Source organism: Macrotis lagotis, chromosome X, assembly GCF_037893015.1.
Source record: "Macrotis lagotis isolate mMagLag1 chromosome X, bilby.v1.9.chrom.fasta, whole genome shotgun sequence".
Classification (NCBI taxonomy): Eukaryota; Metazoa; Chordata; class Mammalia; order Peramelemorphia; family Peramelidae; genus Macrotis; species Macrotis lagotis.
In genome coordinates, this window is record NC_133666.1 from 698,131,549 (window position 1) to 698,158,932 (window position 27,384).

A 27,384-nucleotide genomic window follows, 5' to 3' on the forward strand; every position below is an offset into this window, starting at 1 on the left:
GCTTATGGGATACTCATTCACTCCTGGTGTGCCTGTGACTCTCCTCCTTGCCTAGGTCCCAGCACCAGGGACTGTGGAAATGACCCAGAGGTTCAGAGAAAGAGGCTCTTCCAGCAGGGTTTAAGGGCGGGGGGCTTGACTTCTGAATCAAAAGGCAGGTTCACATCTCAGATTTTCCTCTCACTGATGGGGTGACCTTGGACAAGTCAGCCCTCTTCTCTGGCTCTGTTTCCTTCTCCATCAAATGGAAGGAATTGAACTGGATGCACGGTGACTTAGGACCCTAGGAGTGTCTGAGATATTTTCAGGGGGTTCCTGAGATCAAAATGATTTTCAGCATGTTATGAAACCCTTTTCATTTTAATATGGCAAATAGCAACAGACCTAACCCACATAAACCTAAGCTCTTGGTGGAGAGGAAAGGGGGCTTCTTATTAATTCATAGGAGCGCAAAAGGGTACTGAAACCAAAATGTTTGATCTAAGAAGGCCACTAGTGATTGGCTTTCTCTCCTCCCTGGGGTGGGGATGGGGTCAGGTGACTAGGAGACCTGGACCATCTTCAGGGTTCTGCCAGCCTCAGGGAAGTGACTCCTGTCAGGGGAGGGCAGCCCCTAGAAGCCCAGGGCTCCTCTTCCTGTCTCTACTTCTGCCTTTGCTAGGCCTCAAGGTACAGCAGGGACAAAGGAGGCCAGGGGTGCTGGCAGCCTCCTCTTCTCGCCCCAGCTTTTTCATTGAGGGACTGAGCTTCCGTGCTGGGGAACTTTTGGACAACACCTTCCTCCCTGAGCCTCCATTGGGGCCATTGGGCTGAACCAGCACAAACTCTCCCGTCAGTCTAGTTCTTTGAGGGTTGACAAAGTCTGTTTCCAAGTATTCTTCTTCAGCCTATCCGATCTCTCTCAGGAGGCACCGCTGCCTCTGTTAGTGTAGATTCAAAGGTTCTTGGCATTTTGTGTGTGTCACGGGGCCCTTTGGCAGTGTGGTACTGAAGCCCCAGACTGCAGCACCTAGTAGGTGCCCAAGAAATGCTAGTTGACTGACTGGCCCGACCCCCTTCTCAGAACGATGTTATTAAATACCTAAAACACAAAGAAAACCACCTAGGTTGAAACGTAATAATCTATCACCTGTGTTTTTGTATGTGAGTTCACAGACCCCCACTCAGAGCAAACCTCTGCTTGCGTGTCTTCACTTCCAGTGTGATTTTTATTCATGTTCTCATAAAGCCCTCCTTGAAGTCGTTGTTAGGTGGAGACTGGAGGCTGAAGTTAGGAGTTTGGGAGGAGGAACCCGAGATGTCTGAGGACTGTCCTTGCCCCAGCCTTGCTTCTGGGTGCCAGCTGACAGGTTTTGCTTGGTCCCAAAGGGCAGCAGAACTGGGAGCAATGAGGCTGAAGCTGACAGAGAATCCAGTTTACCCTTTGCCTAAGGCTCCTGTTATGGTTGATAAAGAACCATATACATATCAGGATTGGAGGTTTCAGTACCCTTTTACACTGTGACATCAAATGCAGGCAAGCTGTATGATCCTGTACAAGGCCACTGAGAGGGGCAACTAGGTGGCACACTGCCCCTGGAGTCAGGAGTGCCTGGGTTCAAATCCGGCCTCAGACATTTAATAATGACCTAGCTGTGTGGCCTTGGGCAAGCCATTTAACCCCATCTGCCTTGCAAAAAAAATAATAAGGAAAAAAATAAAGAAGATAAGAGAACCTTTGGGCCTCAATTTCTTTTTCTGTCAAGTGGAGATAATAGCTATAGTCTTGAGTTCAGAGAGTTTTTGTGAAGCTCCAGTGAGATGGAAAGAAATTTTGCCAAGTGATACATGAATATCATTGATTGGAGACTCAGACTGACTCTCCAGGGAGGGGTCCTCAGAGACATCTGGTCCAATCTTCACTTGACCAAGAATGTTCAGTCTAGCCCCCCCCCCCCCGCCCCCAATAAGTTTGTATCCGGACTCTGTTTTAGGAGACTAGCCACTTGAAAGCAAGAAGTTGTAAGTAGAGGCTGGACAGCTGCATAGAATATGATGTATATATTTGTATATGTGTCAGTAAGTGCCTCCTCCCAGCTGGGATGGTGGGGGATCCAGATGTGACTCTGAATTCATTCAATTCAACCAGCATTTTTTTTCTTTTGTGAGTCAATCAGGAGGGTTAAGTGACTTGCCCAAAGTCACCCGGTTAGTGTCAAATGGCTGAGGTCATATTTGAACTCAGGTCCTCTTGACCCCTGGAATGATGTCCTGTTCAGTGCAACACTTAGCTGCTCCTTCTGCCAGTACTTTTTAGTATTGAGTTGGCTATGGTACCTTTTTTTTTTTTTAGGTTTTTGCACAGCTAGGTAATTTTTAAGTGTCTGAGACCCAGGTACTCCTTACTCCAGGTCCGGTGCTTTATCCACTACGCCACCTAGCCGCCCCCAGCTATGGTACCTTTTAGGCAGATATAGTTTGCTTCCTTATCTCTTTTAACCCTATCTACTTTTGCTGCGGCTTTGTCTGAGATAAGGATTGCTACCCCTGCTTTGTTCGCTTCAGCTGAGGCAAAATCTGTTTTGCTCCAACCTTTTACTTTTACTCTATATGTATCTCTCTGCTTCAGGTGAGTTTCTTGTAATCTGCCAGCATTTTCTAAGGTTGCCAGACTTCAAAGACAAAAGTGAAACAATCCCCATGCTTACCATGAATGAGTAAAGGGGGCACAAGGGCATGGAATATGGGCCAAATGAAAATGCCAGAAAATAAGGTCCAGGCTTGGGCCCCTGTGGGCATCAGGCAGCCATATATGAATAGAGGAAGGAAGAAGTGAAAGTAATATTTTATTAGCCCATCCACTCTTTCATCCATCTATACACTCATCCGTCTATCTATTCATCTACCCATTCACCCAGTCTTTTCTCAATCAACTAGACATCCTAGTGGATAGAGTGGACTTGGAGTCAGGAAAACTTGCCTCAAAACACCAGATGTGTGACTCTTGGAAAAATCACATATTCACTCACAGTCTCAGTTTTCTTAGCTGTTCAATGGGGTTAAGAATAGTGCCCAAGTCCCAAGAGATACCATATATATAATACTTTGCCGACTTTGACTTGCTCTATAAATATGAGCTATTTTCTTCTTCAGGCTGAATTGCCCTAGTCCTGTCGACCAAATACTCAGATGATTAGAACTCCCTTCACTCTCTCAGATGCCTTTCTCTGAGTAATCTTTAGCTTATCTAAATTCTTCCTAAACTCTGGTACCCAGGACTGAGCAGAACATTCCAGATGTGGTCTGACCAGGGCAGATGATGAAGAGGGTAATGATAGTGGCTAACATTTATGTGACACATGTACCAGACTCTGCATAAAACACTTTAGAAATAACATTTGATCCTCATAGCAATCCTGGGAGGTAGGTCCTATTATTATTATTCTCATTTTACAGATGAGGAGACTGAGGCAAAGAGATTAAGTGTTTTGCCAGAGTCACACACTAGGATGTGTCTGAGCTCAGGTCTTCCTATCTGCAAACCCAGTTGTCTCCACTGGGCCATCTGATCTATCAAGATAATTCTGGATCCTAACTCTGTCAGCCAGGGTATAGCCTGTACTGGCTTAGTCACTCTCTCAGGAAAGGAAATGAGTTTTGTCTAGCAAGATCTGCTTTTGACAAAACTCTGCTGGCTTTTGGTCATCCCTGCTTCCCTTTCCAAGTACTCAGTAACCATTTCTCCAGTGATTCATCCTAGAGTTTTCCCAGGAATTAAAGTCATTCTGGGTAGAAGGGACAGTTTGTGGGAATTCCAAGAAACTGGCAGTGGAATCCCGAGCTTGGTGATTAGCTTGCAGTTCCATCTAGAGCAGAGAATAATGTTCAAATAAAACTGTTAAGGTCATTCAGAGCCAGATGGTGGATGGGCCTAATTCAATCCAATTCAGTTTCACAAATATATGCAAAGCAATGTCTGTGGGGTTGTAGATAGAGGCAAAAATGAAACAACCCCTTTCTTCCTGAACTTTGGATTCTACTGCCCTTAAAGGCTAGACTAAGGAAAGGCCATGGAGGGCAAGACTTTTGAGCAAGGGGACATCAGCTCCATGTCTTAGGAAGATTATGTTAGCAGTTCTGTGGGGGATGAAGTGGAGAGGGGGAACCTGTAGGCAGGATGACCGGGCTAGAAGAATCATTTAATGTTGTTCGAGACCCTTTCACCCCATCCATCACGTAATCCTTTGGTTTTGTCCTTTCTTGTTGCATGCTGTTGTTATCACTGCTGCTGTTATTTGTTTTTTCTTGTTTGTTTGTTTTTAATTTCTTGCAAAGCGAATGAGGTTAAGTGGCTTGCCCCAGGCCACACAGCTAGGTAATTATTAAGTGTCTGAGGCCGGATTTGAACTCAGATACTCCTGACTCCAGGGCCCGCCTAGCCACCCCTTCCTGCTGTTATTTAGCCGAATCTTGCTATATTCTAAGCTTTTCTGAAGGGCAGAGAGGATGCCATCTAATATTAACTCCTATTTTCACAAAGTATGCAAAGTATGCTTCCTTAAAACATCACAGCCTATTATCCCTCTTTTACAGATGAAGGAACTGAGGCCTGAACAGCTTAAGTGACACAAATATCCACTAGATCCAGGCTCAATCCCCAGTATTACACTGATTAAAGGAAGCCAAGGGTTTTCAAAGGAAGATATACACTATTTACAACTACAGGAAAACAATGCTCCAAATGACTAATAATCAGGGAGACAGGCCGAGCAAGTGGTTTGTGCCATGCCATTTCAAGTGTGTATTAATGACTCAAATAAGGACATGGGTGGCCTGCTTACCACTTTGGATGTCATGCAAACTTGGGGCACACAACACAAAGTCAGGGTTCAAAAACATCTTGGCAGGTTAGACCACTGAGGCAAATCGAATAAGAAGTAATTTAGTGGGGTTACATGTAAAGCCTTCTACTTGATCCCCAGAAATCAACTTCACAAATAAATGATGGAGAGGTACGAGCCCTCCTCCAGTTGAGGCTGGAGTTTCAATGATGCTTGGACTAAAATAGGACCTCTGAGCTTACTTTTAGCTTTAAAACTATGATCTGGAATCTGAAGATTTTTTTTTTTTTGCTTGATTGAAGAGGTCAAAATTAGGAATGATCCTTGAAAGTTTTAAGGCCGGATAAGTTGGCTGATTATCAGGGGAAAAAACCTCAAAGTTCCTAACAATTGGAGCTGTCCCAAAGCACTGTGGGTTGCCTGGGGGTGGGGGAGAGGGGAGGAAGCAGATTCTTCCTCCATGGAAGTCTTTAAGGAAAGGCAGGGGCGCTACATAGAAGATTCTTGTTCGAGGATTGGTTTGACTTGATGGTGTTAGATTTCCTTTCTGATGCTCTATCACTAGGCTCAGGACCACATAGGCAGAAAGTAGCTGAGACCAGACTGGCATCTACTTCTTTTGCCTCGATCCCCTGTACTTGGAAAGCTTTCCCCTGTGGCCTGCACATAGTAGGGGATGTTGCTGTCCAGGTTGGAGGTGCTGAAAACTGAAGTCAGGTGTGGGCAGAGCTGAGATGTGAAATGAGAATACCAGAATGGGGGTGGTTAAGGAAGAGGCTTGGAGGTTCTGTGGGCAGTGCTGACAAGTTGGGCAGGGAAGATAATGAGTGCAGCTTTGGAAGGACCCATTGAGGTTAGAGTTTTCCGGCATCCAGTCAGCCAGCAAGGATGGCCTGACTCCTTCCAGCAGTATTCAGGGGCTGGCAGGTCAAGCTGAGAGTTGGAGTGGTCCAGTGGGCAGAAGCAAAAAGTACAAGGAGGTAAGGGTTTTAAGTGATGGGGGTCAGGGATTTGTGCAAATGGGAAACTGTAGGATTAGGGAGGGAAGTAAGGAAACTGAGGCCCAGGGAGAGGAATTAGCATTCCCAAGATCCATAAGCTAGTAAGAGGCTCTGGGGCTATTGTTCAGGGCTCGAGCTGGGGAAGTTCCTTTGGGCCCCTTTATGGAAGGAGCCAGCATCTGCAAAATTCCTCCCACTAGCTCCTGCCAAAAGGAGAAAGCCCTGAGAAGGAGAGAGAGGAGGAGGAAGAGGAAGAAGGAAAAGGAGGAGGAAGAGGAGGGTGGAGACTAGGGGAGGCAGTAGGGACCTAGGTGCCCTGCTGTTTTCTGGTCCCAGGGAAAGTGATTGGATGTTGTCTGCTGGCTCTACTCCAGGCTGGGGCTTTATTTCTGCCTTTTCTCAGACCTCATCTGGTGCCTTCCAGAACATTCCAGTTGCCTTTTGAAATTGGCCTGTACCTTCTTGGTGGCAAAGCAGGACGTTTTCAAAATGCTTTTGAATGGGTCCAATGAGCACCTCATTTGTTCCTGGGCAATGCAGAGAGGAAGCAGGGTCTAGGAGCCCCTGAGGACTGCCTTCTGTCATTTATTCCTGCCTCTCAATTCCTGGAGCCACTAAAGAGCCAAATGGAAATTAATCTTAGGATGGAAATCAAGAGAGCTAGGTTCAAATAGAGACAAAACTGGCTTTTCTAGTGCAGAGCTGAGAAAGAAGCATCTTTGGCCACCAAACTCCATGATGAAAGTGACCCTGGAACAGAGTCCTAGGTCTAGGGGATCTTAGACCATGGGGTGCCTGTCCCAGCGACTGGGGAGGAGAAGCCCTGCTGCTAGCTTCTCAGCTTAACTACTCATTATTATCTCATTTATTTATTTGGCAATTCATTTACTTTTTAATTTATATTTATTATCTTAAACCAATCTTATTCCCCCTTAGTTGTTTAAGGAGAACTGCTTTACTAGAACTCTTCCAAGTAGAGAGCTGCCCTGCTCGGGCTACAGCTCTGGGGCCAATTCCTGAAGTTGTACCCTTGGGTAAACCGCCATCCAAGCCTCAGTTTCCCTGACTGTAAAATGGTCATGACTCATTTCTGTCCCCATGATCTGCCAGGGCCATTGAGGATAAAATAAGCACAGTGCTGTGTTCCCTCAATAAATCACTTGCTGTAGAGATGGGAGATAGAAAATTTTGATCTGACACTCTCCATGGAGCCCACAGTGTAGTCAGGAAAAATACCCACAACTGGCATTTATCTGGCATTTAGGGTTTACAGATCGCTTTAGATACATTGCCTGGGAGAAGCGACTTCTGAGATGCTTGTAAGTGAATGGGGGAGACCTAAGGCAGACAGAGAGAGGCACCAAGCCAGAAAGACTTCAGAGATACCCAGGGGCCAAACTCCCTGCTTTTTTAGAGCAAAGCGGAGAGTAAAAAAAGATAACTAACATGAACTAAATGGCTTGTGATACAGAGCCAGGAAAGACTTTTGAGTGGATTTGTGTGTGGAAAATAATTTGGGCACTGGAAAGAAGCAAGAATAAAATGGAGGGGCGGCTAGGTGGTGCAGTGCTTAGAGCACTGGTCCTGGAGTCAGGAGGACCTGAGTTCAAATCTGACCTCAGACACTTAAAAATTACCTAGCTGTGTGGCCTTGGGCAAGCCACCTAACCCCATTTACCTTGCAAAAACCTACAAAAAAAAAAAGAATAAAATGGAGATGGGAAGGCCTGGTGGATGACTGTGGTAATTATCTTAAAAGGTGGTTATGAGTACCCATATGTCCTCTAGAGGGGTGAGGGGAAGGGAGAGGAGGCTGTGATATGTAATTACAAAGCCCAGTTTTAGCAAAATGAGAATAAGACTTCTTGGGGACACCCCGGCACCTCATTTAGCAGACACCCCAGGGCCTCAGACTGCAGAGGAGGAATTCTAAGGTGAAGGAGGAATCAGAGTCATCTGGCAGATTTAGGAAGCATCTGGTGTTCTCCTGGGAGAACTCTGTGCTCCCATCTCAGCCTTCCTGCTGCCCTTCAACCATCCAGATTCTGTGCTGGGGCCTGTCCTACCAGTGTCCGAGTTGCTTTTTGTGGAGCACAAATTGCAAACTTCATCATGCTAAGATGGGAATCACTAATGACTGGGTCTTCCCTCCCGAGCTACTGACAGGGACCCTCTGTGTTTTGGTCCAAAGGAGGGAGTCATGGGAGAACTGATCAGGAGATATTTGGAGGTTAGGGAGCTCCAAGAAACAGCTTGGATCCTTTCCTTTGGGGGAGTCTCAGTAAGAGCTAGCTGGTTCTCAAGTTTTCTCTTTCCCTGCGTGTGAAAGGCGAATACCTTCCTGCCTTCCGTGTTAGCACCTCCTGAGGGCCCCTGGGGTGTAGAAATACTGCTTTTCCCTCTGCTCTCCAAGATTAGTAATTGCTTAGGCCCCATTCCTACCCAGAGCTGGATGGAGTTTAGGTCTTAAACCAACTATCAAAGTAGGGGTAGATCTTAGAACATAGATCACAAAATAGCAGAGCTGGGAGGGGTCTTAGAGTTGGAAGGAAGCTTAGAACATACAGTGGCAGAGATACAAGGGACAGGATAGAACATCGATGTCAGAGTTGGGGATGGGTCTTGGAATAGAGACTATCTGGGCTGGGAGGGGTCTTAAAATAGACGGACAGACCTGGGAGGGGCCTCAGAACAGGTGATGGCAGAGCTGGGAGGGGCCTCAGAACAGAGGATGGCAGAGCTTGGGGGGGGCTCAGAACAGGGGATGGCAGAGCTGGGAGGGGCCTCAGAACAGGGAATGGCAGAGCTGGGGGGCTCAGGACAGGGGATGGCAGAGCTGGGAGGGGCCTCAGAACAGGGAATGGCAGAGCTGGGGGGCTCAGGACAGGGGATGGCAGAGCTGGGAGGGGCCTCAGAACAGGGGATGGCAGAGCTGGGGGGCTCAGAACAGGGAATGGCAGAGCTGGGGGGCTCAGAACAGGGGATGGCAGAGCTGGGAGGGGCCTCAGAACAGGGAATGGCAGAGCTGGGGGGCTCAGAACAGGGGATGGCAGAGCTGGGGGGCTCAGAACAGGGGATGGCAGAGCTGGGGGGCTCAGAACAGGGGATGGCAGAGCTGGGACGGGGCTCTGGAACTGAGAACACAGAATCCTAGAGTCAGTCAGGCGGGACTTCTATAGACTATTGGGGGGAGGGGAAAGAATAGTTTTGGCTTCTTCCATCTGGGTGGCAGCTGTGGCTCCTCTCTTGCCTCTCCCCCAGCACCCGGGCAGCCCTAGTGCACTCATTTCAACTGGACCGGGAATGTGCCTGCGTTATGCAATGCCAGGTGCCGGACAGACCTGGGGGGCCGAGTGTGTCCCCCAATCCGTGCCTTTCCTTCCCCACAGCTCCCAAGTCCTCACGTGCTGTACGGGATGGAGACAGCAGGGCGAAGAATGCACCATCGGTAAGTTGGGCCCCAGCGGCCGCCTCGGCACGCGCACAGCTGGGTGGGGAGGCGCTGTGGCCAGCTCCCCGGGGAGCCTCGGAGAAGGGGAGCCGGCGGGGCTGGAAAGGAAAAGGGGTGGCTGGGTGGGGAGCGGGGTCCTTCACGCCCCCCGGCCCCGCCCCCCGTTGTTGACAGCCCTGTGTGAGGGGAACTCCACGTGCTCGGAGAACGAGGTGTGTGTGCGGCCCGGAGAGTGTCGATGCCGCCACGGCTACTTCGGGGCCACCTGCGACACTAGTGAGTGCGGGGGGGAGGGGAGCGGGCTGGGGGCGGCGCCTAGGGCGGGGGCTCGGGGCGGCGCCTAGGGCGGGGCTGGGGGGCTCAGCCGCCCCGCCCCGCTCAGCGCCCCCCACCCCCCGCCCGGCAGAGTGCCCGCCGCAGTTCTGGGGCCCCGACTGCAAGGAGCTGTGCAGCTGCCACCCGCACGGCCAGTGCGAGGACGTGACGGGCCAGTGTACGTGCCACGCGCACCGCTGGGGCACGCGCTGCGAGCACGCCTGCCTGTGCCAGCACGGCGCCTGCCAGGCCCCGAGCGGCGCGTGCCGCTGCGAGCCGGGCTGGTGGGGCGCGCAGTGCGCCAGCGCCTGCTACTGCAGCCAGACGTCGCAGTGCGAGCCGCAGACGGGCGCCTGCCTGTGCCACGCCGGCTGGTGGGGCCGCAGCTGCAACAACCAGTGCTCCTGCCACGGCTCGCCCTGCGAGCAGTTCAGCGGCCGCTGCCAGTGCCGCGAGCGCACCTTCGGGCCGCACTGCGAGCGCTACTGCCAGTGCCACCGCGGCCGCTGCAGCCCCCTGGACGGCACCTGCGCCTGCGAGCCGGGCTACCGCGGCAAGTACTGCCGGGAGGCCTGCCCCGCCGGCTTCTACGGCCCGGGCTGCCGCCGCCGGTGAGTGCCCGCGGGCGGGCGGGGGGGCGGGGGTGGGGCGGGGCGGGGCGGGGCGGGGGGAGGGGAGGAGCCGGCCCCCGGCCCCCCCCCAGCTCCCCGCCCGCCCCCAGGTGCGGCCAGTGCAAGGGCCAGCAGCCCTGCACCGTGGCCGAGGGCCGCTGCCTCACCTGCGAGGCCGGCTGGAACGGGACCAAGTGCGACCAGCCCTGCGGGCCGGGCTTCTACGGGGACGGCTGCGGGCAGCGCTGCCCACCCTGCCGCGACGGCCACACCTGCAACCACATCACCGGCAAGTGCACGCGCTGCAACGCCGGCTGGATCGGGGACCGGTGAGCCCGCCCCCGGCCCGCTGCCCTCCCGGCGGGCGCTCTTCTCCTCACGGGAGCACCCCCTGAGTCCGCCCTCCGCAGAGCCGGCCCTTCGGGGCCCCAACCCTTGGGAACTCGCTCCCTCCCGGTTCTCGGGCTTGGCCGGACCCCCCCCCCCCCACCTCTAGGCTCCTAGAGCCCCCCCCCCAGTCGGGTGGGCACCTCCCCGAGGCCCCCCCGGCCCTGAGTCGCCCGGTCCCCCCCCTCCAGGTGCGAGACCAAATGCAGCAATGGGACTTACGGCGAAGACTGCGCCTTCGTGTGCAGCGACTGCAGCAGCGGCCGCTGCGACTTCCAGTCCGGGCGCTGCCTGTGCAGTGCGGGCGCCCACGGCCCCCAGTGAGTGTCCCGAGTCCTGCCTGGGTGGGGGGGCCGGGCCGGGTCCCATCCGGTCAGGGGGCACCCGGGACCTGGGCCCGATCTGGCCAGGGCACCGGGGGCGCTGGGCCGGGCTGAGGGCACGGGGGCTGGGCCCCATCTGGCCAGGGCACCGGGGGCTCTGGGCCGGGCTGAGGGCACCGGGGCTGGGTCCCATCTGGGCAGGGCACCGGGGCGTGCTGGGCCGCGCTGAGGGCACGGGGGCTGGGTCCTATCTGGCCAGGGCACCGGGGCGCGCTGGGCCGGGCTGAGGGCACCGGGGCTGGGCCCGATCTGGGCAGGGGGTGGCTCCGTGAGGGGCGGGATGGAGGTTTGTCCACGTACCGGGTGTGGGGGGGACACCTGGGCTCTGTATTCAGCCTGGAGACGGTGTCTTTTTGAGGAATGTTAACCGATGACACCCCACGGTGGGGCGTGCTCTGGCCAGGCTAAGGGAGACTGGGGCTGGGCTTTGGGCGATTGGGGGGCACAAGTGGTTGAGGATAGGAAGACCTGAATGAAAGGTCTTCCCGAAAAGTGTGCTGGCTGTGTGACCTTGGACAAGTCACTTAACCCAGGATTCGGTTTCTTCATCATTTGTAAAAGTAAAACAATGCTGTGTATAAAGCACTTTTCAGCCCCCGAGTAGATATTTGTAGCTAGAATAATGCTAATAACGATTACCCTCTGGGGCGGTCTCTGTCTGGCTAGTCCTAGGGGCCCAGGAACAATGGCGATAGTAGTGGGAGGGCACTATGGTGAACGTACCTGCGCATGGGGCTCCGGGAGGGGAAGTAGCTGAGCACCTGTGTCTAGACGTTGTGGGGGGTGGGCTGGGGAGGGGATCTGTTGCCAGGAGCTGTGGGGATCTAGCAACCCTGGGGGGGCTCACTGCCTAGGGAGGGGGGGTGATCTGCCTCTGGTCAGTACCATCTGTGTACTGACTGCCAGTCACCGGGGTGGAGGTCTGCCCATCCTTATGGGGGGGGGCATTCTGTGTCCGAGAGCTAGTCCAGGTACAATTTGGTTTGGCCAGTGTTGGGGCTGGCCATGTGGAAGCAGAACTGCATCTGGGGCATATCCTGGGTCTGCTCGGTAAGAGAGAGGGAGAGGGCATATCTGTTTGGGTGATCAGAGGTACATTCCTGGTCACTGAGGAACGTCTCCATTTGACCCGGTTGGTACGTGTGTGTGGCAGCTGCTAGGGTCCAGACACTTTGGGGAGACTGATGCAGGGGAACAGCAGTCTGTGCCTGGAGCCTATGGGGAGGGACTTTGGACTTTCTTCTGATGAATGGGCCTTCTGGACTAAGCGTGAGGGCCTGTCTGAAGACTATTCTGACCCACAGGAGTGGGCCTGCCAGATGCATGGAGATCAGTTGCTGTGTTTGGGTCAGATTTATTTCATATGGGGGAGGGTTTATAATCCCATGGTTTAACTGGGCACCTCCAAGGATGGTCCACTATTTTCCTTGTCTATCCCTAAATCTATGAGTCAGTGATTGATGAAAAAGGGAGAGAGTACAGGGGGAATGGTGAATGATCACCGGGATGGAGCTAGGGCTTTTCTAAACAGCTCATCTAAGTCCCAGAATCATCTCATGAGCCCCCTAGGGAGCCGAGCCTCAGAGAAGTACAGTAACCTGCCCAGGGTCACACAGCTAGGAAGTCAGAGTGCAAAGCTCTCCTCACTGGATGTGCCAGACCGTTGGAGAGTCAGGAGACCTCTTTCTACAGCTGTTGGGTTTGCTCACTCTAAACTTTCCCTCCATCAGCATCTTGGTTTTTTCATTAATGCAAAAAGATCTTTAAAAAGCTGTTGTCTTTCCAACGATCATGAGGCAAAACAAAGACTTTTCACATCTTTCCCTTTTTCTTTTCCAATCATCTTGTTCTTTAATCTTTTTATAGTGAATTCTCTTTGTTGAATCTCATGATCTCAACCCCCCACCAACCTTTCCTAGACTTGTTTCGATCTTGACAAATGATTGTGGGGGACAGCTAGGTGGCGCAGTGGATAGAGCACCAGCCCTGGAGTCAGGAGGACCTGAATTCAAATCCAGTCTCAGACACTAAATAATTACCAAGCTGTGTGGCCTTGGGCAAGCCACTTAACCCCATTTGCTTGCCTTGCAAAAACAAAAACAAAACAAAAGACAAATGACTGTTCTTTTCTGAGCCTCAGTTTCCCCATCTGTCTAATGGGGATCACACTTGTATTTACTACTTCATAGAGTTGTTTGGAGGTTCAAATGAAATAATACATGTAGAGCACCTTGAGAACCTCATAGACTCTCTCATTGCCCCTTACTATTACCATGATGACTATTTGCTACTGTTACTACAACCGCTATTATTGCTGTTATTGCTACTTTTGCTACTGCTGCTGCTGCTGCTGCCGCCACTACTACTACTACTACTACCACTACTACCACTACTACTACTACTGCCACAGCCCCTGCTCCTGATACTACTACTGCTACTGTTACTCCTCCTCGTCCTCTTACTAGAGCTGCCTTTACTACTGTTACAACTATCACTCTTTCTTGGGCCAGGCTGGCTCTGAGATGGGGTGCCATGTTTGTTTCCCAGCTGGCTCAGTCTGGGCCTAGAGCAGAAGACAGTGGGCAAATGCCTACCAGCTGCCAATTCCTTGTCTGGGTCACTGACTGGGGGGGGGCATTTGGCGTAGGGCCAGGCTAGCTCTGCAGCCAGAGGTAGAGCCCTCTTCCAGTCTCCCTTGTGACCTGGAGCTCTTTCCTTAGCTGTGACCTCAGCTCTCGCCTGTGACCTTGTTCCTGCCTGTGACCTCACTCTCTTCTGTGACCTCCCTCTCGCCTATGGCTGTTCGACTTCGGGCAAGTCCCTTTCCATCTCTGGGCCTCAGTTTCCCTGGCTGTACAGTGCATGTGTGCATGTGTGTTTAGGGGTGGGGTCGGGTTGGAGAGTATGGCTTCTAAGGTCTTCCTAGCCCTCTGATTGGCAGCTCCATTCTTTCCTTTGTGACTTCTGGGGAATTCTTCCAATAGCAAGGTGCTGTTCCTCCCTTCTGTACTGTGCCTAGGCTAGGACATTAGTGTCTTCCTAGGGTTGACTAGGCCATTTCTTAGTCTGGGGTCTAGCCGACCTGATGAATCCCAAACCTTCAACTTGGGTTGGCTGACATCACCGGGTCCAAGACCAAGTGGAAGCCAGAAGGGTGATTGATGGAGGCCGGTCCCTTCTGGTGGATCAGGGCTTCTGGTCCCTCCCTTGGTCTACATCAGATCTCCTCTCTGCCCTTTTCCTTTCAGGGCCCAACAGATAAGCTGCTGGGTCCAAGGGATAGGCCTACTTGGCTATAACTGGCTGGTGACTTACCTCTCCTTCTAGAAGGAAATTGAACTGGCCACAGCTAAATTGGGTTCCATCCTTCTGGGGTGTGTTAGGATGCTGCTGTCAAGCCACAGATAACCATGGGGAAGGGGAGTGGTCAGCAGCCTCCCTGCTATTCCTCTGCCACCCCCACTTCTGCCATGCCACCCCAGTGGCTCCTTTGGGGCCCTCTCAGTCACTCTCCTCTTTGGAAGGCCAGACTGCTCCCTCCTTCTGCCCTCAGGTTCTTGGATTTCTCATAGACTCTTCCTCCTCCCTCTTCTCCCTGCAGCTGTAACCTGACATGCCTCCCAGGTCACCATGGAGTGGACTGTGCCCAGACATGTAGCTGCCATGAGGATACATGTGATCCGGTGACGGGTGCCTGCCACATGGGTGAGCCTGGTTCTGACCCTGCTGGGAGTGGGGAACCCCCTTCTCAGTCCAGGCTGCAGGAGAGTTTGTTCAGGGAGAGGATCTTGGCCTTACAGGAACCTGAGTTTGAATCCCTATGGCAGTAGTTTTCCCTGTTGTGACCTCCATCACTAGGACCCTTGCCTGCTTGGATGCTCTCGGCTAGTGATGGAGCTCAGTTTCCTTCCTGGGAGAGAGTAAGGTCCCCCCACCCAGGGGAACCAGAGAATCTCCCCAAGAACCCAGATTGTTGAGTTGGCCCATCCCTAAGCTTCTCACATCTCTTCTCTTCCCACAGAGACCAACCAGCGCCAGGGGGTGATGGGAGCTGGGGCCCTCCTCATCCTCCTGTTGGGCCTGCTTCTCTCTTTGCTGGGCTGTTGCTGTGTCTGCCGGAGCAAGGACCCTGGCCGCCAGTAAGTCCAAGTCCAGTCCACCTCTTTTCTTCCTTCCTCCCAGCTGACCCAGGAGCAGATGGACAGAATCCAGTCTTCAGGGTCAGAGCATCTGGACTCGGCTCCCAGATCGCATCTCCTCTGTGAGCCTCAGTTTCTTCATCTATAAATGACAGGATTGGACTGGATGGTTTCTAAATTCTTGACAAGATCTGAAATCCAGATAAGGGAGAGCAGGGGCCCTTTCTTCCCCGGGCCAGGTCTTCACCAGACCATCCCAGCTTACCATCAGACTGAGCGTTTCTCCCTTCATGTCCCAGGGATTGCCAGCCAAGGAGGAAAAAGAGTCCCCAACGTCTCTGTGGCCGCTTCAGCCGCATCAGCATGAAGCTGCCCCGGATCCCCCTGAGGAGACAGAAGCTGCCCAAGGTTGTGGGTAAGACTGGGGCCTGCCACCCTGGAACCAGCAACAGGCCCTTTCAGGCAATCTATGAACACTTATTAAAAGCCAGGGCCCAGGGAGACCAAAACTTCATTCACACCTTCCTGCAGTTGGGATGTTAGGATGATGGGGATGGGGGGGCGCTCTTGGAACTGGGTATGGTTGCTTAGGGGTACAGGAGAAACCATCAGAATGGGGAAAGAGTTGGAGACCAGGCTTGGCAGGGCTGTTTCAAGGAACTGTGGGTATTTAAGAGAGTGGGAGGACTTCTGACTTTAGATATGAGAAGGGGCCTGGAGCAAGATTGTTGCTCGGCCTTGGTTTTCAAAAAGGACCAGTGACATCACGGGCAATGTCTTGACTTGGTGTGAATTGGACTTAAATGAGACAAAACTTGCTCAGCCTCACTCTCTCGTCCTGAGTCATACTGGTCTGGTGGCAGGACAAGACACCTTGGTAGAAGACGCAGAGTCAGATTTCTTTCTCCTTGATGTCAGAAAGAACCTGCCCATAAGCCGATGTGTCCTAGGCGCTGGCCTGGCTGGGATGCCATCCCTCCTTCCCTCTGCCTCCTGGTTTCCCTGGCCTAATTTAGGACCCAGCTCAAACACCATCTTCTACCGGACACCTTCTGAGACTCTTGCCTCCCCCAATGACCTTTCCCTTTCATCTTAACCCCATCTACTCTCTCTATAACTTCCATGGACCTTGGTATTTAGGAGTTTTCTTATTCATTAAAATGTAAACTCCTGGGGTGGGGGAGAAAGGGGGGGGGTCTCTTAATTTCCAGTACCTAACACACTGTGATCACTTAATATTTTTTAATTGTTTCGTAGAGACCTGGATTTGAATCCTTCCCCTGATGTTAGCTAGCTGGGTGACCTAGGACAAAATCTCTAAACCTCTATTACAGGATCAGGGAATGTTTGACCCATGGGCCTTATAAAGCCCAGGAAATCATTTGACCGGGCACTGACAAGGCAACCACAGGCAGGACTCAAAATTCAATAAATCTAGGAGCTTTTTAGGGGTGGATTAAATGTAAAATTGATTAAATTATTATTATTATTAAATTAATTATTATTAACTTAAATTCTTACTAATTAAATAATAAATTCATGTTAAATTAATTAAATGTTTGACTATATATATATATATATATATATATATATATATATATATATAGTCTGTGAATGATGTTATAAATATCCAAATGGCCTTTGACAGAAAAAGTGGTTCCCCTCTCCTGTTCTTTTAAATAGGGTTAATGATACATGTAAGGAGAGGCATTGTCATGTAGGGTAGTCAGATTGTCACGAGTTCAAGTTTCACTTTGGACATATATGGGCCACATGTGAGATCCTAGATGAGTCCCTTAACTTCTTGGTGCCCCAGAATGCTCTCATTTAGTCAATCAAGGTGAACATGAACACTGCTTTGGGCTAAGTATCCAAAGACAAACAGCTTTCCATCCATCTGGAAAGATAATATATGCTCACATATGCTAGTTCAAAATCTATTCCTTTGGGGGAGACATTCGAAGCTGGGGGATTCAGGAAGGGCTTCAAAGAGGAGGTCAATTGGAAGTAAGCTTTGTAGGAAACCAGGCTTTATGAAAGGCAAAGGTGAGGGAGAGCTGGGGCAATTGAGCTGCACCTTAGAGTACTTGAAGGAAGGGTTGGAAAGGTAGGTTGAGGCAGCATTGTTTGGATCTTGGAGATGATAAGGAGCCCTTGGAGTTTTGTGACTAGGGGAGTCAGATATGTGGTTTAGGAGACCCTTTGGCAGCCATAAGTTGATTTTCATCTTTAGGTGCTAATGAAATCCCATGGGACTGAACCCCAAAATGCAATGAAAAAACCCATCAATACTATCCCATAGGTAATGGGATGAGTTTCAGTTGATATAATCCAGGTTGAGCACTTTGAAGCCTTATATCTGTTATTATTTCACACAGTGGTGGATAGTTTGGTGGGGAGGAGCTGGCCACAGTGTCCTGGGTTCAAACCTTGCCTCTGTCTCCCTAATAAATCATTTCACCCTGGTGCCCTAGGCAGCTCTTTGAATACTTGCACTTATTGATAGAGGGAGGCCCCCTCACCTGGTGGGCAATTTCCTTTACCAAGGAAATGACAAGTTGGGTCTCTGTCATGATGTAATTACTTTTCTTTGGGGCCATATGAGTCTTATAGGCATGCATTTTACTTAGATGGAGGCTGTATCTGCAAAACCCACATAGTTTTCTTGGTGCCGATGGTCTGACCATGCCAGTTCCTCACTCCCTTCTTCAGACTGAGCTCTTCCTAGTGGTAGAGAAAAACAATTAAGCAAAACCATTCAGTAGAGTGCCTCTGTGGGCCAGTACAGGCATTATTCTGGTCCAGGAGTCTCCCACCCCTCTGGCCATAAGAGGGAGGGTATGCTTTGCTGTCTCCTCCTGGAGCTTCAGTCATTTTTCCATTTTTCTGTGTCTGGCTTGCTTTGCTCCATCTTTTCATTGACATGGCCCCAGTCCTTGTGGAGATTAGTCTCTTTGATCTGCTTCTGTGGCCTGCCTGTATAAGTCCATAGAAATCCTCTTTTGTTTTCTTAATTTCTGTGATTCATCATTTCTTCTGGCACAAGAATATCTCATCATATTCATGTTCCATAGTTTTTTTTTAGCCATTTCCTAATCCGTGGGTCTCACTTTTGTTTTCATCTTTTTCTTTGGCTAATGCCAGAAATGCTTTGGAAATGATTTTGGTTTATATGGGACCATTGTTTCTGCCTTTGACTTCTTTGGGGTGGGATGCCCTGTATACCCAGGAGTGGAGTTGCCAGGTCAAAGGGTATGGATAATTGAGTCACTCTCTTGCATAATCACCGACTGAAATCGAGAGGAGCTGGATCATTTCCCACTTTCAACAACAGTACATGAGTATGCTTGGCTTTTTCCAAGCTACATTTTTTTTTTTTTGGTTAGGCCTGAATGATGATTTTAATCTTTAAAATATAAAAAAAAGGTTATCTGGGGTCTGATTCTTTCCTATACAGAGCATCTGGTTAGTGATGTAGACATTAGAACAGTTTAGTGGGGTTGAGATCATTCTATCCTAGAACATGGAAGTATTTGAGGCAGGCCAGGGAGGGTCTGAAGAGGACCTTGAATTTCAGGAAAGTAGCTTTCAAAGGCTTGTGAGGAATGATAGGCAGTGGCCTAAAGTGAGAGTGGCCAGATCAGGAAGGAGGGGACAGTCCCAAGAATAAAATCTTGAGGTCATGAAGAGAAACCATTCCAATGGATGGGTTGCCTAAAGGGACCAATGTGAGTTCCCGGGAATGGATCTAACAAGATATTTATTTTTATTTATTTTTAGTTTTTTTTTATATTTATATTTAGTTTTTTTTTTTAGTTTTTGCAAGGTAATGGGGTTAAGTGACTTGCCCAAGGCCACATAGCTAAGCAATTATTAAGTGTCTGAGACTGGAGTTGAACTCAGCTCCTCCTGACTCCAGGGCCAGTGCTCTATCCACTGTGCCACCTAGTTGCCCCCCAACAAGATGTTTAAAGTGATTTGTGCAGAAGACAGAAGCAAGGTCAGAAAAGAGTAGAGGTGTATACCTATTGGTGTACCCAGGCCTGGAGAAGAGGGCCAAGAGCCACAGTTAGGGATAAACTGAGTCAGGAGAAGGAGGGTCAATTAAGGCTTGCTGTTTTTTCTTTTCAAAATGTAGGAAGAGCAATGAGGGGGATTAACAGAGGAAAAAGATATTGCTTGGAGGGAGGCCAATGGTAACAGATGGTAACAGAGGGCAAGAATGGTAGAACTCTTCAGTTCACTTTGATTTTCTTCTCTGCCAAGGAAGATCTTCTTTGGACTTGAAGGGACAGAACAAAGAGAACCAGGGGGGAATTGAAGCTTGAGTCAGATACAGAAGGAAGGGTGGTGGTGGGGAGAAGGGAACAATTTTTTTGTTCAGTCATTTTCAGTTGTGACCAACTCTTTGTGACCCCATTTGGGGTTATGTGGACTTCTTGTCTCCGTTTCTTTAATTATAAAATAGGATAATAGTCCCTACCTCCCAGAGTTGTCCTCAGGATCAAATGGGATTATATCTACAGCGTGTTTCAGAGAACTTAAAGTAGTGGATAAATATTACTATTACTCCTTGGCAAAATTCTAGAACATATTATTAAAGGGATGACCAGTAAGCATCTAGAAAAGGAAGCAGGGACCAGGTCTCCAGTGGAGTGCCTCAGGAATCTGTGTCCCAATGCCCCAGGGCTGTCTGCTCCAATCTGGGGAAGGAGTCTTGAGCATTTCTGGCATTGATTTGGGTAGCAGCATAGATGGACTATTTGCCAAATCTGCAAAGGATAAAAAAATTGAAAGTAGTGCCCACCTTGTTTGGATGACAGTAGGGATTCCACCCAATTTTGACAGACTAGGACCATGGGTAGAATCTCCTAAGAGGCAATTTGCTGGGAAAATGTAACTTTGGTTCTGAAATCAAGCTAGTGGATGGGAGGCATTGTTAGGTACCAGAAATAGATTATGAGCTCTACATAAGTCTGTAGGATATGCCAATGGTAAAAACAAACCAACCACAAACCCTCCATCCAATGATCTTAACCTTGGATCCAGTCCAGCCCCAGGAAGGGAGGTATTCCTGCTGGACTGAGCCCAGCCTGGAGGACTGCATGTGTCCGAAGGCCCAGAGGATTGTGTTCTGTTGGGGGCGCCATGTTTGCAGGTCTGGATAAGCTGAAGAATGTCCCAAGGAATACAAGCAGGATTTGGAAAGGCCTAGAGTTATGTCAGGAACTGAGGATAGTTAGTCATGAGAATACTCGGGGGTCCATGATAGGAGTCTTCAGGGGTTTCCAGGGGACAGGCAGGTATAAACAAAACCAACCTTTCTTTGCCAGGTCAGGAAGGGGGGACATTACACAGAGGCAGATTTAGGCTTGGTGTTGGGAAGATTTTCCTAAATAACTGGAACTGTATTAGAATGGAATCGACCTCCGCGAAGGCTAATGGGTTCCTGATCCTTGGAGACCTTCGTGCTGTTCAGCATTGATCTTCCCCAAAGTGGGTGTGCCTTCTTTGGTCCAGGACCATTGATGGGTACTTGTCTCCCAGCTCCTGCCCTGTGTATGTGTGTTAGGTGGGGCATGGGTCTAAAAAGCCCATGTCCCAGAATTCATCTTTGGTTTACCTGGGGGTATGGGAAAAAGCTCCCCCCCCTACCCAATCCTGGAGGTTTGGGGAGACAGGCCTGGTCTGCCCCAAGGAGGGAACTGTGAGAATCCAATAAAAGTACCAGCAGGTCTGGTACAAGCCCAACTTGGTTGGGCAAGAACAGTGATCCAATGTGACTAAAGACAGCCTGACTTCTTTGGGGCCTCAGGCTCAGGTGGGTCCCTGTATGGGACAATGCTTGGGTCACTTCAGAGGTTCTGGGGTGATCATGTCTCTTTTTGAGGCAAGGAAAGGAACTGGGGACCAGCAAGCTGATTAACCAGTGTGAGTCAAGATGCCCAGCTTCCTGGCAGTTCTTTTCAGGTTAAACTTCCAGCTGCCATCTACCTCTCCCTTCTGCCATTCCAACCTGGCTTGCTCCCCCTGCTAGTTTCTGCCTCATCACAGGAATATAGCTTTAGAAATTTCTGTCTGTGTGTGTGTGTGTGTGTGTGTGTGTGTGTGTGTGTGTGTGTGTGTGTGTGTATGTGTGTGTTGGGGGTGAGCAGGAGGGCTTTTCCCAGTCACTGTTCCTCTGTTGTCACCTCCCTTCCCTCTCCCCACCCCAGTCTGTCGGGCCTCACAGGAAGTGGTTGAGTTCTCCCAGCTGCAGTTAGCCTGGGATGGGTCTGAAGGGTCCAGGAACCAGATGTGGAGTCACAATCTGGCAGCTGTCCTCTCGGCCACAGAGGCTGTTTGCTGGAGCCCAATCTGACCCCTCCTTCCTCCAGGCTTGAAAACTTCAGTGTCATGGGGGGAAGGGGCTGGCAGCCTCCGACAACCCACCATCTTGGGGGCAGTCTGGAGGAGGTGTCTGGGCAGAGCTGGAGCAAGGGGGGAGGTCCAGGAGGTGCTTAGAAGCCTGCAGGTGTCCTCACTGTCCTCGACATCAGAGCCTTCCTCATCTTGCTTACTCTCCTCTGGAAACTCTCCAGGTTGGCAATGTTTTTTCTAAACTGTGGGACTCAGAACTGATCCCCAGGCTCCTAGGTCATCTGAATGGAGAAGGGGACAGAGCAGCTGGCATCTCCCAGTTCCTAAGATCTCTACCTTTCCTCCCATAGTCCAAAATCACAGTAAACATTGGGAGCATAGTTGATTCAGATGGAACTTGTGGTCCATTCTAACTGCCAGATCTTCTTCTTAGTCAAATTCCGGACTAACCATGCTTCTCTCACTTTGTATTTGTGAGGTTGGTCCCATTTTTGAACCCATGTGTGGGAATTTCCTGCTATTCCTGTGGAAACATCCTAATTTCATTTGATGTCAAAGTCTTGTCTTGTTCAGACAGGGGCCAGGCTAAATGACCCCTGAGGGTACATACTAGCCCTGTTTGACTTAGCCCTAGAGGTTTAACATAGGCATAGTGGGGGGAAATTAAGCAGCTTTAAATGGAATGCAACAATGAGAGCTGACCCAACATGGCATATATCCTAAGGTAGTGATTTCTTCATCATTGGAGGTATGCAAAGGCTTGAGTGCCTACAAGTCTTCCCAGGTTTCTCTGAAAATCATGCCCTTCATCCTTTCTATTCTCTTTTTTGTTTTTTGCTTTTTTGCAAGGCAATGGGGTTAAGTGACTTGCCCAAGGTCACAGATCTAGGTAATTCTGAAGTGTCTGAGGTCAGATTTGAACCCAGGTACTCCTGACTCCAAGGCTGGTGCTCTATCCACTGCACCACCTAGCTTTCCTCCTTTCTTACAACCCAATAGGATTCAGCTTGCTCAACTATTCCTCAACTGATGGGTGGGTACCCTCTTGGTTTCCACGGAGCTCCTTTAGCTATTTTTGTACATTTGTGTCTTTTCCTCTTTGATCTCTTTGAGTGTAGGCCAGTTGGAAGGTATGTCCCTGCTTAGTGATCTGGGGCCGAGGTCCAACTGCTTTCTAGTGTAACTGGACCATTTTTTTCTTAGTCCCTCCAAGAGTATATAAAGATGCTTGTTTTGGAGTTTCATGAAAGTTTGGCCAAGGATGTGGGAGATGAGAGAGAGGGAGGGGAAGGGGGAGAGGAGCGAAAAGAAAGATGGAGAGAGAAAGGGAGAGAGGGAGGGATGGATTCCTCAAGGTGAATTCCTGAGTGATGATAGAGGTTCCTGGAGAGGGGCCCCTGGGAGCCCCAGGGTGCTCCAGTCAGTGTCAATGGTGGCTTTGGCCACTGGCAGGAAAGGGGTTTCTTTCCTTATCTTTACAATGTACTGAGATGGAGTGAGGTGGGACACTAGAAATACCGTGGCTCCCTATTACCTCTGGCCTCAGCCTTTAGTGTGTCAAGCCTCCTTTCCCATTTTCTTATGTCTATCTCCCCTCCACAGCTCGGGTCCAGCTCCACAAGTCTCTCTGCTGTCCCTCACCCAGTACATTCCTTTTCTTGACTCCCCCTTCCCTTCTTAGTGTCCCTTGCTTCAAACTTCAGCTGCAAATTGGACCTTGCCCTGGTTGGCATCTTCCTACGGGGCTCTCGAGGGCAGGCCCTCTTGGTTTTAGCATTTTGTAGAGGGCCTGGCATATGTAAGACGTGCTGCCTGGCCAACCAAGTGATTGTCTCTGACAGTCCAAGTTAAGCCTTTGGGCCAAACAAGAAACAAATGAAGAGTTTCCTTCTTTGGAGGTCTCTCCAGGGCCGGGGCCATCCTGCAGCTGTGGGCCCAGCTGGGGCCCTCTTCTGACCATCCCAGTCCCTACAAACTGTTAAAGTAGCAGAACTAGGGCCACTGGGGCTCGTGTGGTGTACTGGGCAGGCTGCAGCTGCGCCCCCCCCCTTCTCTCCCCAGTGGCTCATCATGACCCAGAGAACACCCTAAACTGCAGCTTCCTGGAGCCGCCCTCTGTCCTGGAGCCGCCCTCGCCATCCTGGTCTTCTCGGGCTTCCTTCTCCTCCTTTGACACCACAGATGAGGGCCCTGTGTATTGTGTGCCCCACGAAGGTAAGTGAGGCTGGAGAGGCCTTGCTGCATGCAAGGGGGCAGCTCAGTCTCCCCTCCCCAAGGGACACCTGGCTCAAGATTGTCCACATCCTCACTGGCTAGCTGGGGGACCCTGGGCAAGTACCTTAACTTACTTCTCTGTTGGCTTCAGTTTCCTCATCTGTAGAATTAGGATAATTGTACCCAGGACTGTTGTGAGGATTCAGTGAGAACACATATGGAAGACACTTTGCAAACCCTAAAGAGCCCCTCCCAGCCCTGCCATCCCCTGTTCTAAAGCCCCTCCCAGTCCTGCCATTCCATGTTCTCAGCCCTTCCATCCCCTATTCTAAGGCCCTCCTAGCCCTGTCATGCCCTATTCTAGGTCTTCTCTCAACCTTGCCAGACTTTTCTAAGACCCTCTCAGCCTTGCCATCCCCTCTTCTGAGGCTCTTCCTAGTTGTGATATTGCATGGTCTAAGGGCCTTCAGAGTGCATCATCCTTTGGGTCTGTGAGATCTGTTTTTGTTTTTTGTTTTTTTTTTTGCAAGGCAAATGGGGTTAAGTGGCTTGCCCAAGGCCACACGGCTAGGTAATTATTAAGTGTCTGAGATCGGTTTTGAACCCAGGTACTCCTGACTCCAGGGCTGGTTCTTTATCCACTGGGCCACCTAGCCGCCTCCTGATCTCTGTTTTAAGTAAGAAGATTCTGCTCCTGCCTTCACAGAATCGGTGCCCGAGAGTCAGGAGGGAGAGTCTCCTGGTAACCCTGCTGAGGTGCCCGTGGTCCCTGGGCCCAAGGAGGGGGAAGATGCCAACACGTGCCCCTCCAGGGCCGCTGACAGCCGAGAGACGGTGCCGCTGGGCTCCTCAGACAGCGAGAGGTCGGCTTCCAGCCCGGAGCTGCCACCAGCAGCCCTCTATGCCCGCGTAGCTCGGCTTACCAAGCAGCCTGTGGCTGAGGCCGAGGGCCTGTCCCCCTCCCCTGAGAGAAGAAAGCCCCCTCCCCCAGACCCCTCCACCAAGCCCAAGGTGTCCTGGATCCACGGGAGGTACAATTCCCAGCAGTCCAATTCCTTGCCTGCCTCCAGCAAAGCCCTCGATGCCAGCCACTGCCTGAGCAAAAGGAAACGGACCCCCAGTGAGACATCCTCTGGCCTCCGCGGGCGGGGCGAGGAGCCAGGCAGCCCCAGGGGCCTCGATAAGGGCCAGAAGCCCCCCAGTGTCCCCGAGGGCCGGCCAGGGGGAGGTGAGGAATTGTTGGCCCAGGGGCTCCCTCGGGCCCGAGAAAGGGGACCAGGGAGCTCGGAGCCCACAGATGCCAGCTTACAGAAATTGGGGACCGGTGGCCCAGGGGACAGGTCCCGAGCTGAGGGACTGCCCTCCTGTCTGTCTCCTGAGGCAGCCATGCTCCTGGCCACGCAGCTCAAGGAAAAGACTGGGAGCCTCGGCCGGGGAGATGTGGGTACTCAACAGAATGGGCTGGGGGCCCCCCAGGTCCACCGGGAGAAGCCTGCTCCACCCCAGAAGGCAAAGCGTTCCAGCTTGCCTGGCTCCCGAAAGGCTGGTCCCTCCACCTCCCCAGCCCACCACAAACCCCAGGCATCCGGTCTGGAGACCCTGGCTGCCTCTGGAGACCCCCTCGGGCCCGGAGCCGGGAAGTTGGACACTGGCAGGTCGGGAAGCCAAGAGCCATCTGGCCTGGTGGAGGTGCCCAGGAAAAAGACCCCCATCCAGAAACCACCCCGGAAAAAGAGCCGTGAGGCTGGCAGTGGGGAGCAGGTCAAGGTTGTCACCTCCCCGCCTTAGGTACCGCTGGGGGGGGAGGCAGGCCAGGGTCATACCTGCACCCCTCCATTCCCCTTCTTCCCCACCCTCAGGCCCTACAAAGGGGCTATTAGGAACAGCATCCCCCATTTTTCCTCTCTGGAAGTTCATTGTTACTCTGATGTAGTCTGTAATTTGTATCTGGGTTGGGGCTTGGGCCCAGCCTGCAGAGTCAGGCAAGCCCTGGCCAGTCTGGCTTTTGGCCCAAACCGGGAGAGACCTGGCCAGCTTGACTTTGCAGTGCTCAAAATCAGGAGACCCCTTGCCGGGGGCTGCCTCCTTGTTTAGCTAGCCCTGACCTGTCTGGCTCCTCATTGGCCAAAGTCAGGAGAGCCCTGGCCGGTCTGTCTTGTCGGCCAAAACCAGGAAAGCGCCTCAAACAGGAGAACCTCTTTTTAGCCTAAGATCAGGAGCACCCCAATCAGCCTAGCTGATTGGACCTAGTGGAGGAGAGTTGGCCTTCCTGAGCTCCTGGAGCTGCTTCCTTCCCTCTGCCCACCTTGACCCTTGCCCCTGAGGCCAGGAGAGCCTTGTGCCAGATCCAGGCCCTCCCCTCCCCCTGCTCTGTTTGTCCCCGCTCAGTGCCAGCCCTGCCCTCAGCCCTGCCTTCCTCGTGGTCAAGCTGGTATTGACTGCTCCACAATGGACATGGGAGGAGATCCCTGTGAGCCCATCTAGAGGGAAGGCATATTTATGAGCTAGCTCCTGGGGGAGCCAGGCACCACCTGTGGAGATCCCCCGCAGGATGGGTTTCCCACAGGTGTGTGTCTGTCTGCATGGGGAGGGAGGGTCTTTGCCAAAAGCTTTCTTAATAAAAAACATGTATCTTTCTTGAGCTTGGGTGATGTCCTGCCTCCCCCCCACCCCCGTCAGAACCGTCCGGTACCAATTTTTGGAAGATGTGTCATGGGAGCATGATGTGATGGAGCTGGGGCTGTCCTGGGGATGCTGAGCCAGCAAAAGAGCTGAATGGAGGAGGGGCTCTCTTCCTCTGGGGTCTGAGGGAGCCACTGGGAGGTAGATTTTGACCAATTTTTTTTTTTGCAAGGCAAATGGGGTTAAGTGACTTGCCTAAGGCCACACAGCTAGGTCATTATTAAGTGTCTGGGGCCGGATTTGAACTCAGGCACTCCTGACTCTCACTGCGTCACCTAGCCGTCACTATTTTGTCCCAATTTTAAGGTTGGCTCTGGGTGAAATGGAGGGAGTGGGTTCTCCATTCCTGGAGGACTTCCAACAAAGGCTGGGGTGGGGATGGAGGGTAAATTCTTGGATGTGGCGACTTCCCTTCTCATCATCAGATTCTGCGCATCTAATTACAAAATGAAAGATACTAAGTATGAGTCTTAGAGGACCTTGGGTACACAAGTGGCCTTTATGGACTCAGAGGACCTGAGGTTCAAATCCAGCCTCTGCCATTGCCTCATTTAGTCAGTCAAGCCCTCTGGGTCTCAGTTTCCTTATCTGTAAAATGTGGAGGTTGGCCTTGATGGCCGCTCTAAATCCTACAAGAGAAGGCAAGGAAAGCAGCATGGAGCCAGTAGTGATTGGGCCTTGGCACAGCTGGGCCGGGCATCCCTCTGCTCTGTGCCACCCCTGCCTGGGCCTCCAGACGGCAGCAGCTGCAGTCCAACTCAGCTTGGCCCTGGCTCAGCCCTTTCTAGAGCAAACATTTGAATTCTGAGGTTTCCTCCGTCCCTCCAGAGAGCCAACACAGAGCTCCACTGTCCTCCCTCAATGATTCCTTGTCTTAAGGCAGGAAGCCCCCTGCCCATGTCTGGCCCCTGCCTGGAGGCTCCTGGGGAAGAAGGGGGTACCCCTCCCCTGCCCATGTCTGGCCTTCCCCTCCTTTCTCCTTCCCCCAGACTCCTGGAGGAGGGGCATCCTGCGAGGCTCC

The 27,384-nt window shown here is 51.4% G+C and overlaps 1 protein-coding gene across 1 annotated transcript in view; it reads left to right on the top strand.

The window, feature by feature from the left end:
• The window catches only part of SCARF2 (scavenger receptor class F member 2), a 28,969-nt gene extending 2,456 nt beyond the window's left edge, over nt 1-26,513 (top strand). Inside the window, exons 3-12 of the mRNA XM_074202294.1 lie at nt 9,211-9,269; nt 9,447-9,548; nt 9,679-10,198; nt 10,309-10,527; nt 10,777-10,905; nt 14,570-14,673; nt 14,990-15,107; nt 15,407-15,522; nt 23,529-23,681; nt 24,388-26,513. Coding sequence (XP_074058395.1) covers nt 9,211-9,269; nt 9,447-9,548; nt 9,679-10,198; nt 10,309-10,527; nt 10,777-10,905; nt 14,570-14,673; nt 14,990-15,107; nt 15,407-15,522; nt 23,529-23,681; nt 24,388-25,469 — 2,602 coding nt within the window. The 3' untranslated portion in view covers nt 25,470-26,513. The remainder of the gene's footprint in view (nt 1-9,210; nt 9,270-9,446; nt 9,549-9,678; nt 10,199-10,308; nt 10,528-10,776; nt 10,906-14,569; nt 14,674-14,989; nt 15,108-15,406; nt 15,523-23,528; nt 23,682-24,387) is intronic.
• Nucleotides 26,514-27,384: the final 871 nt, after the last annotated feature.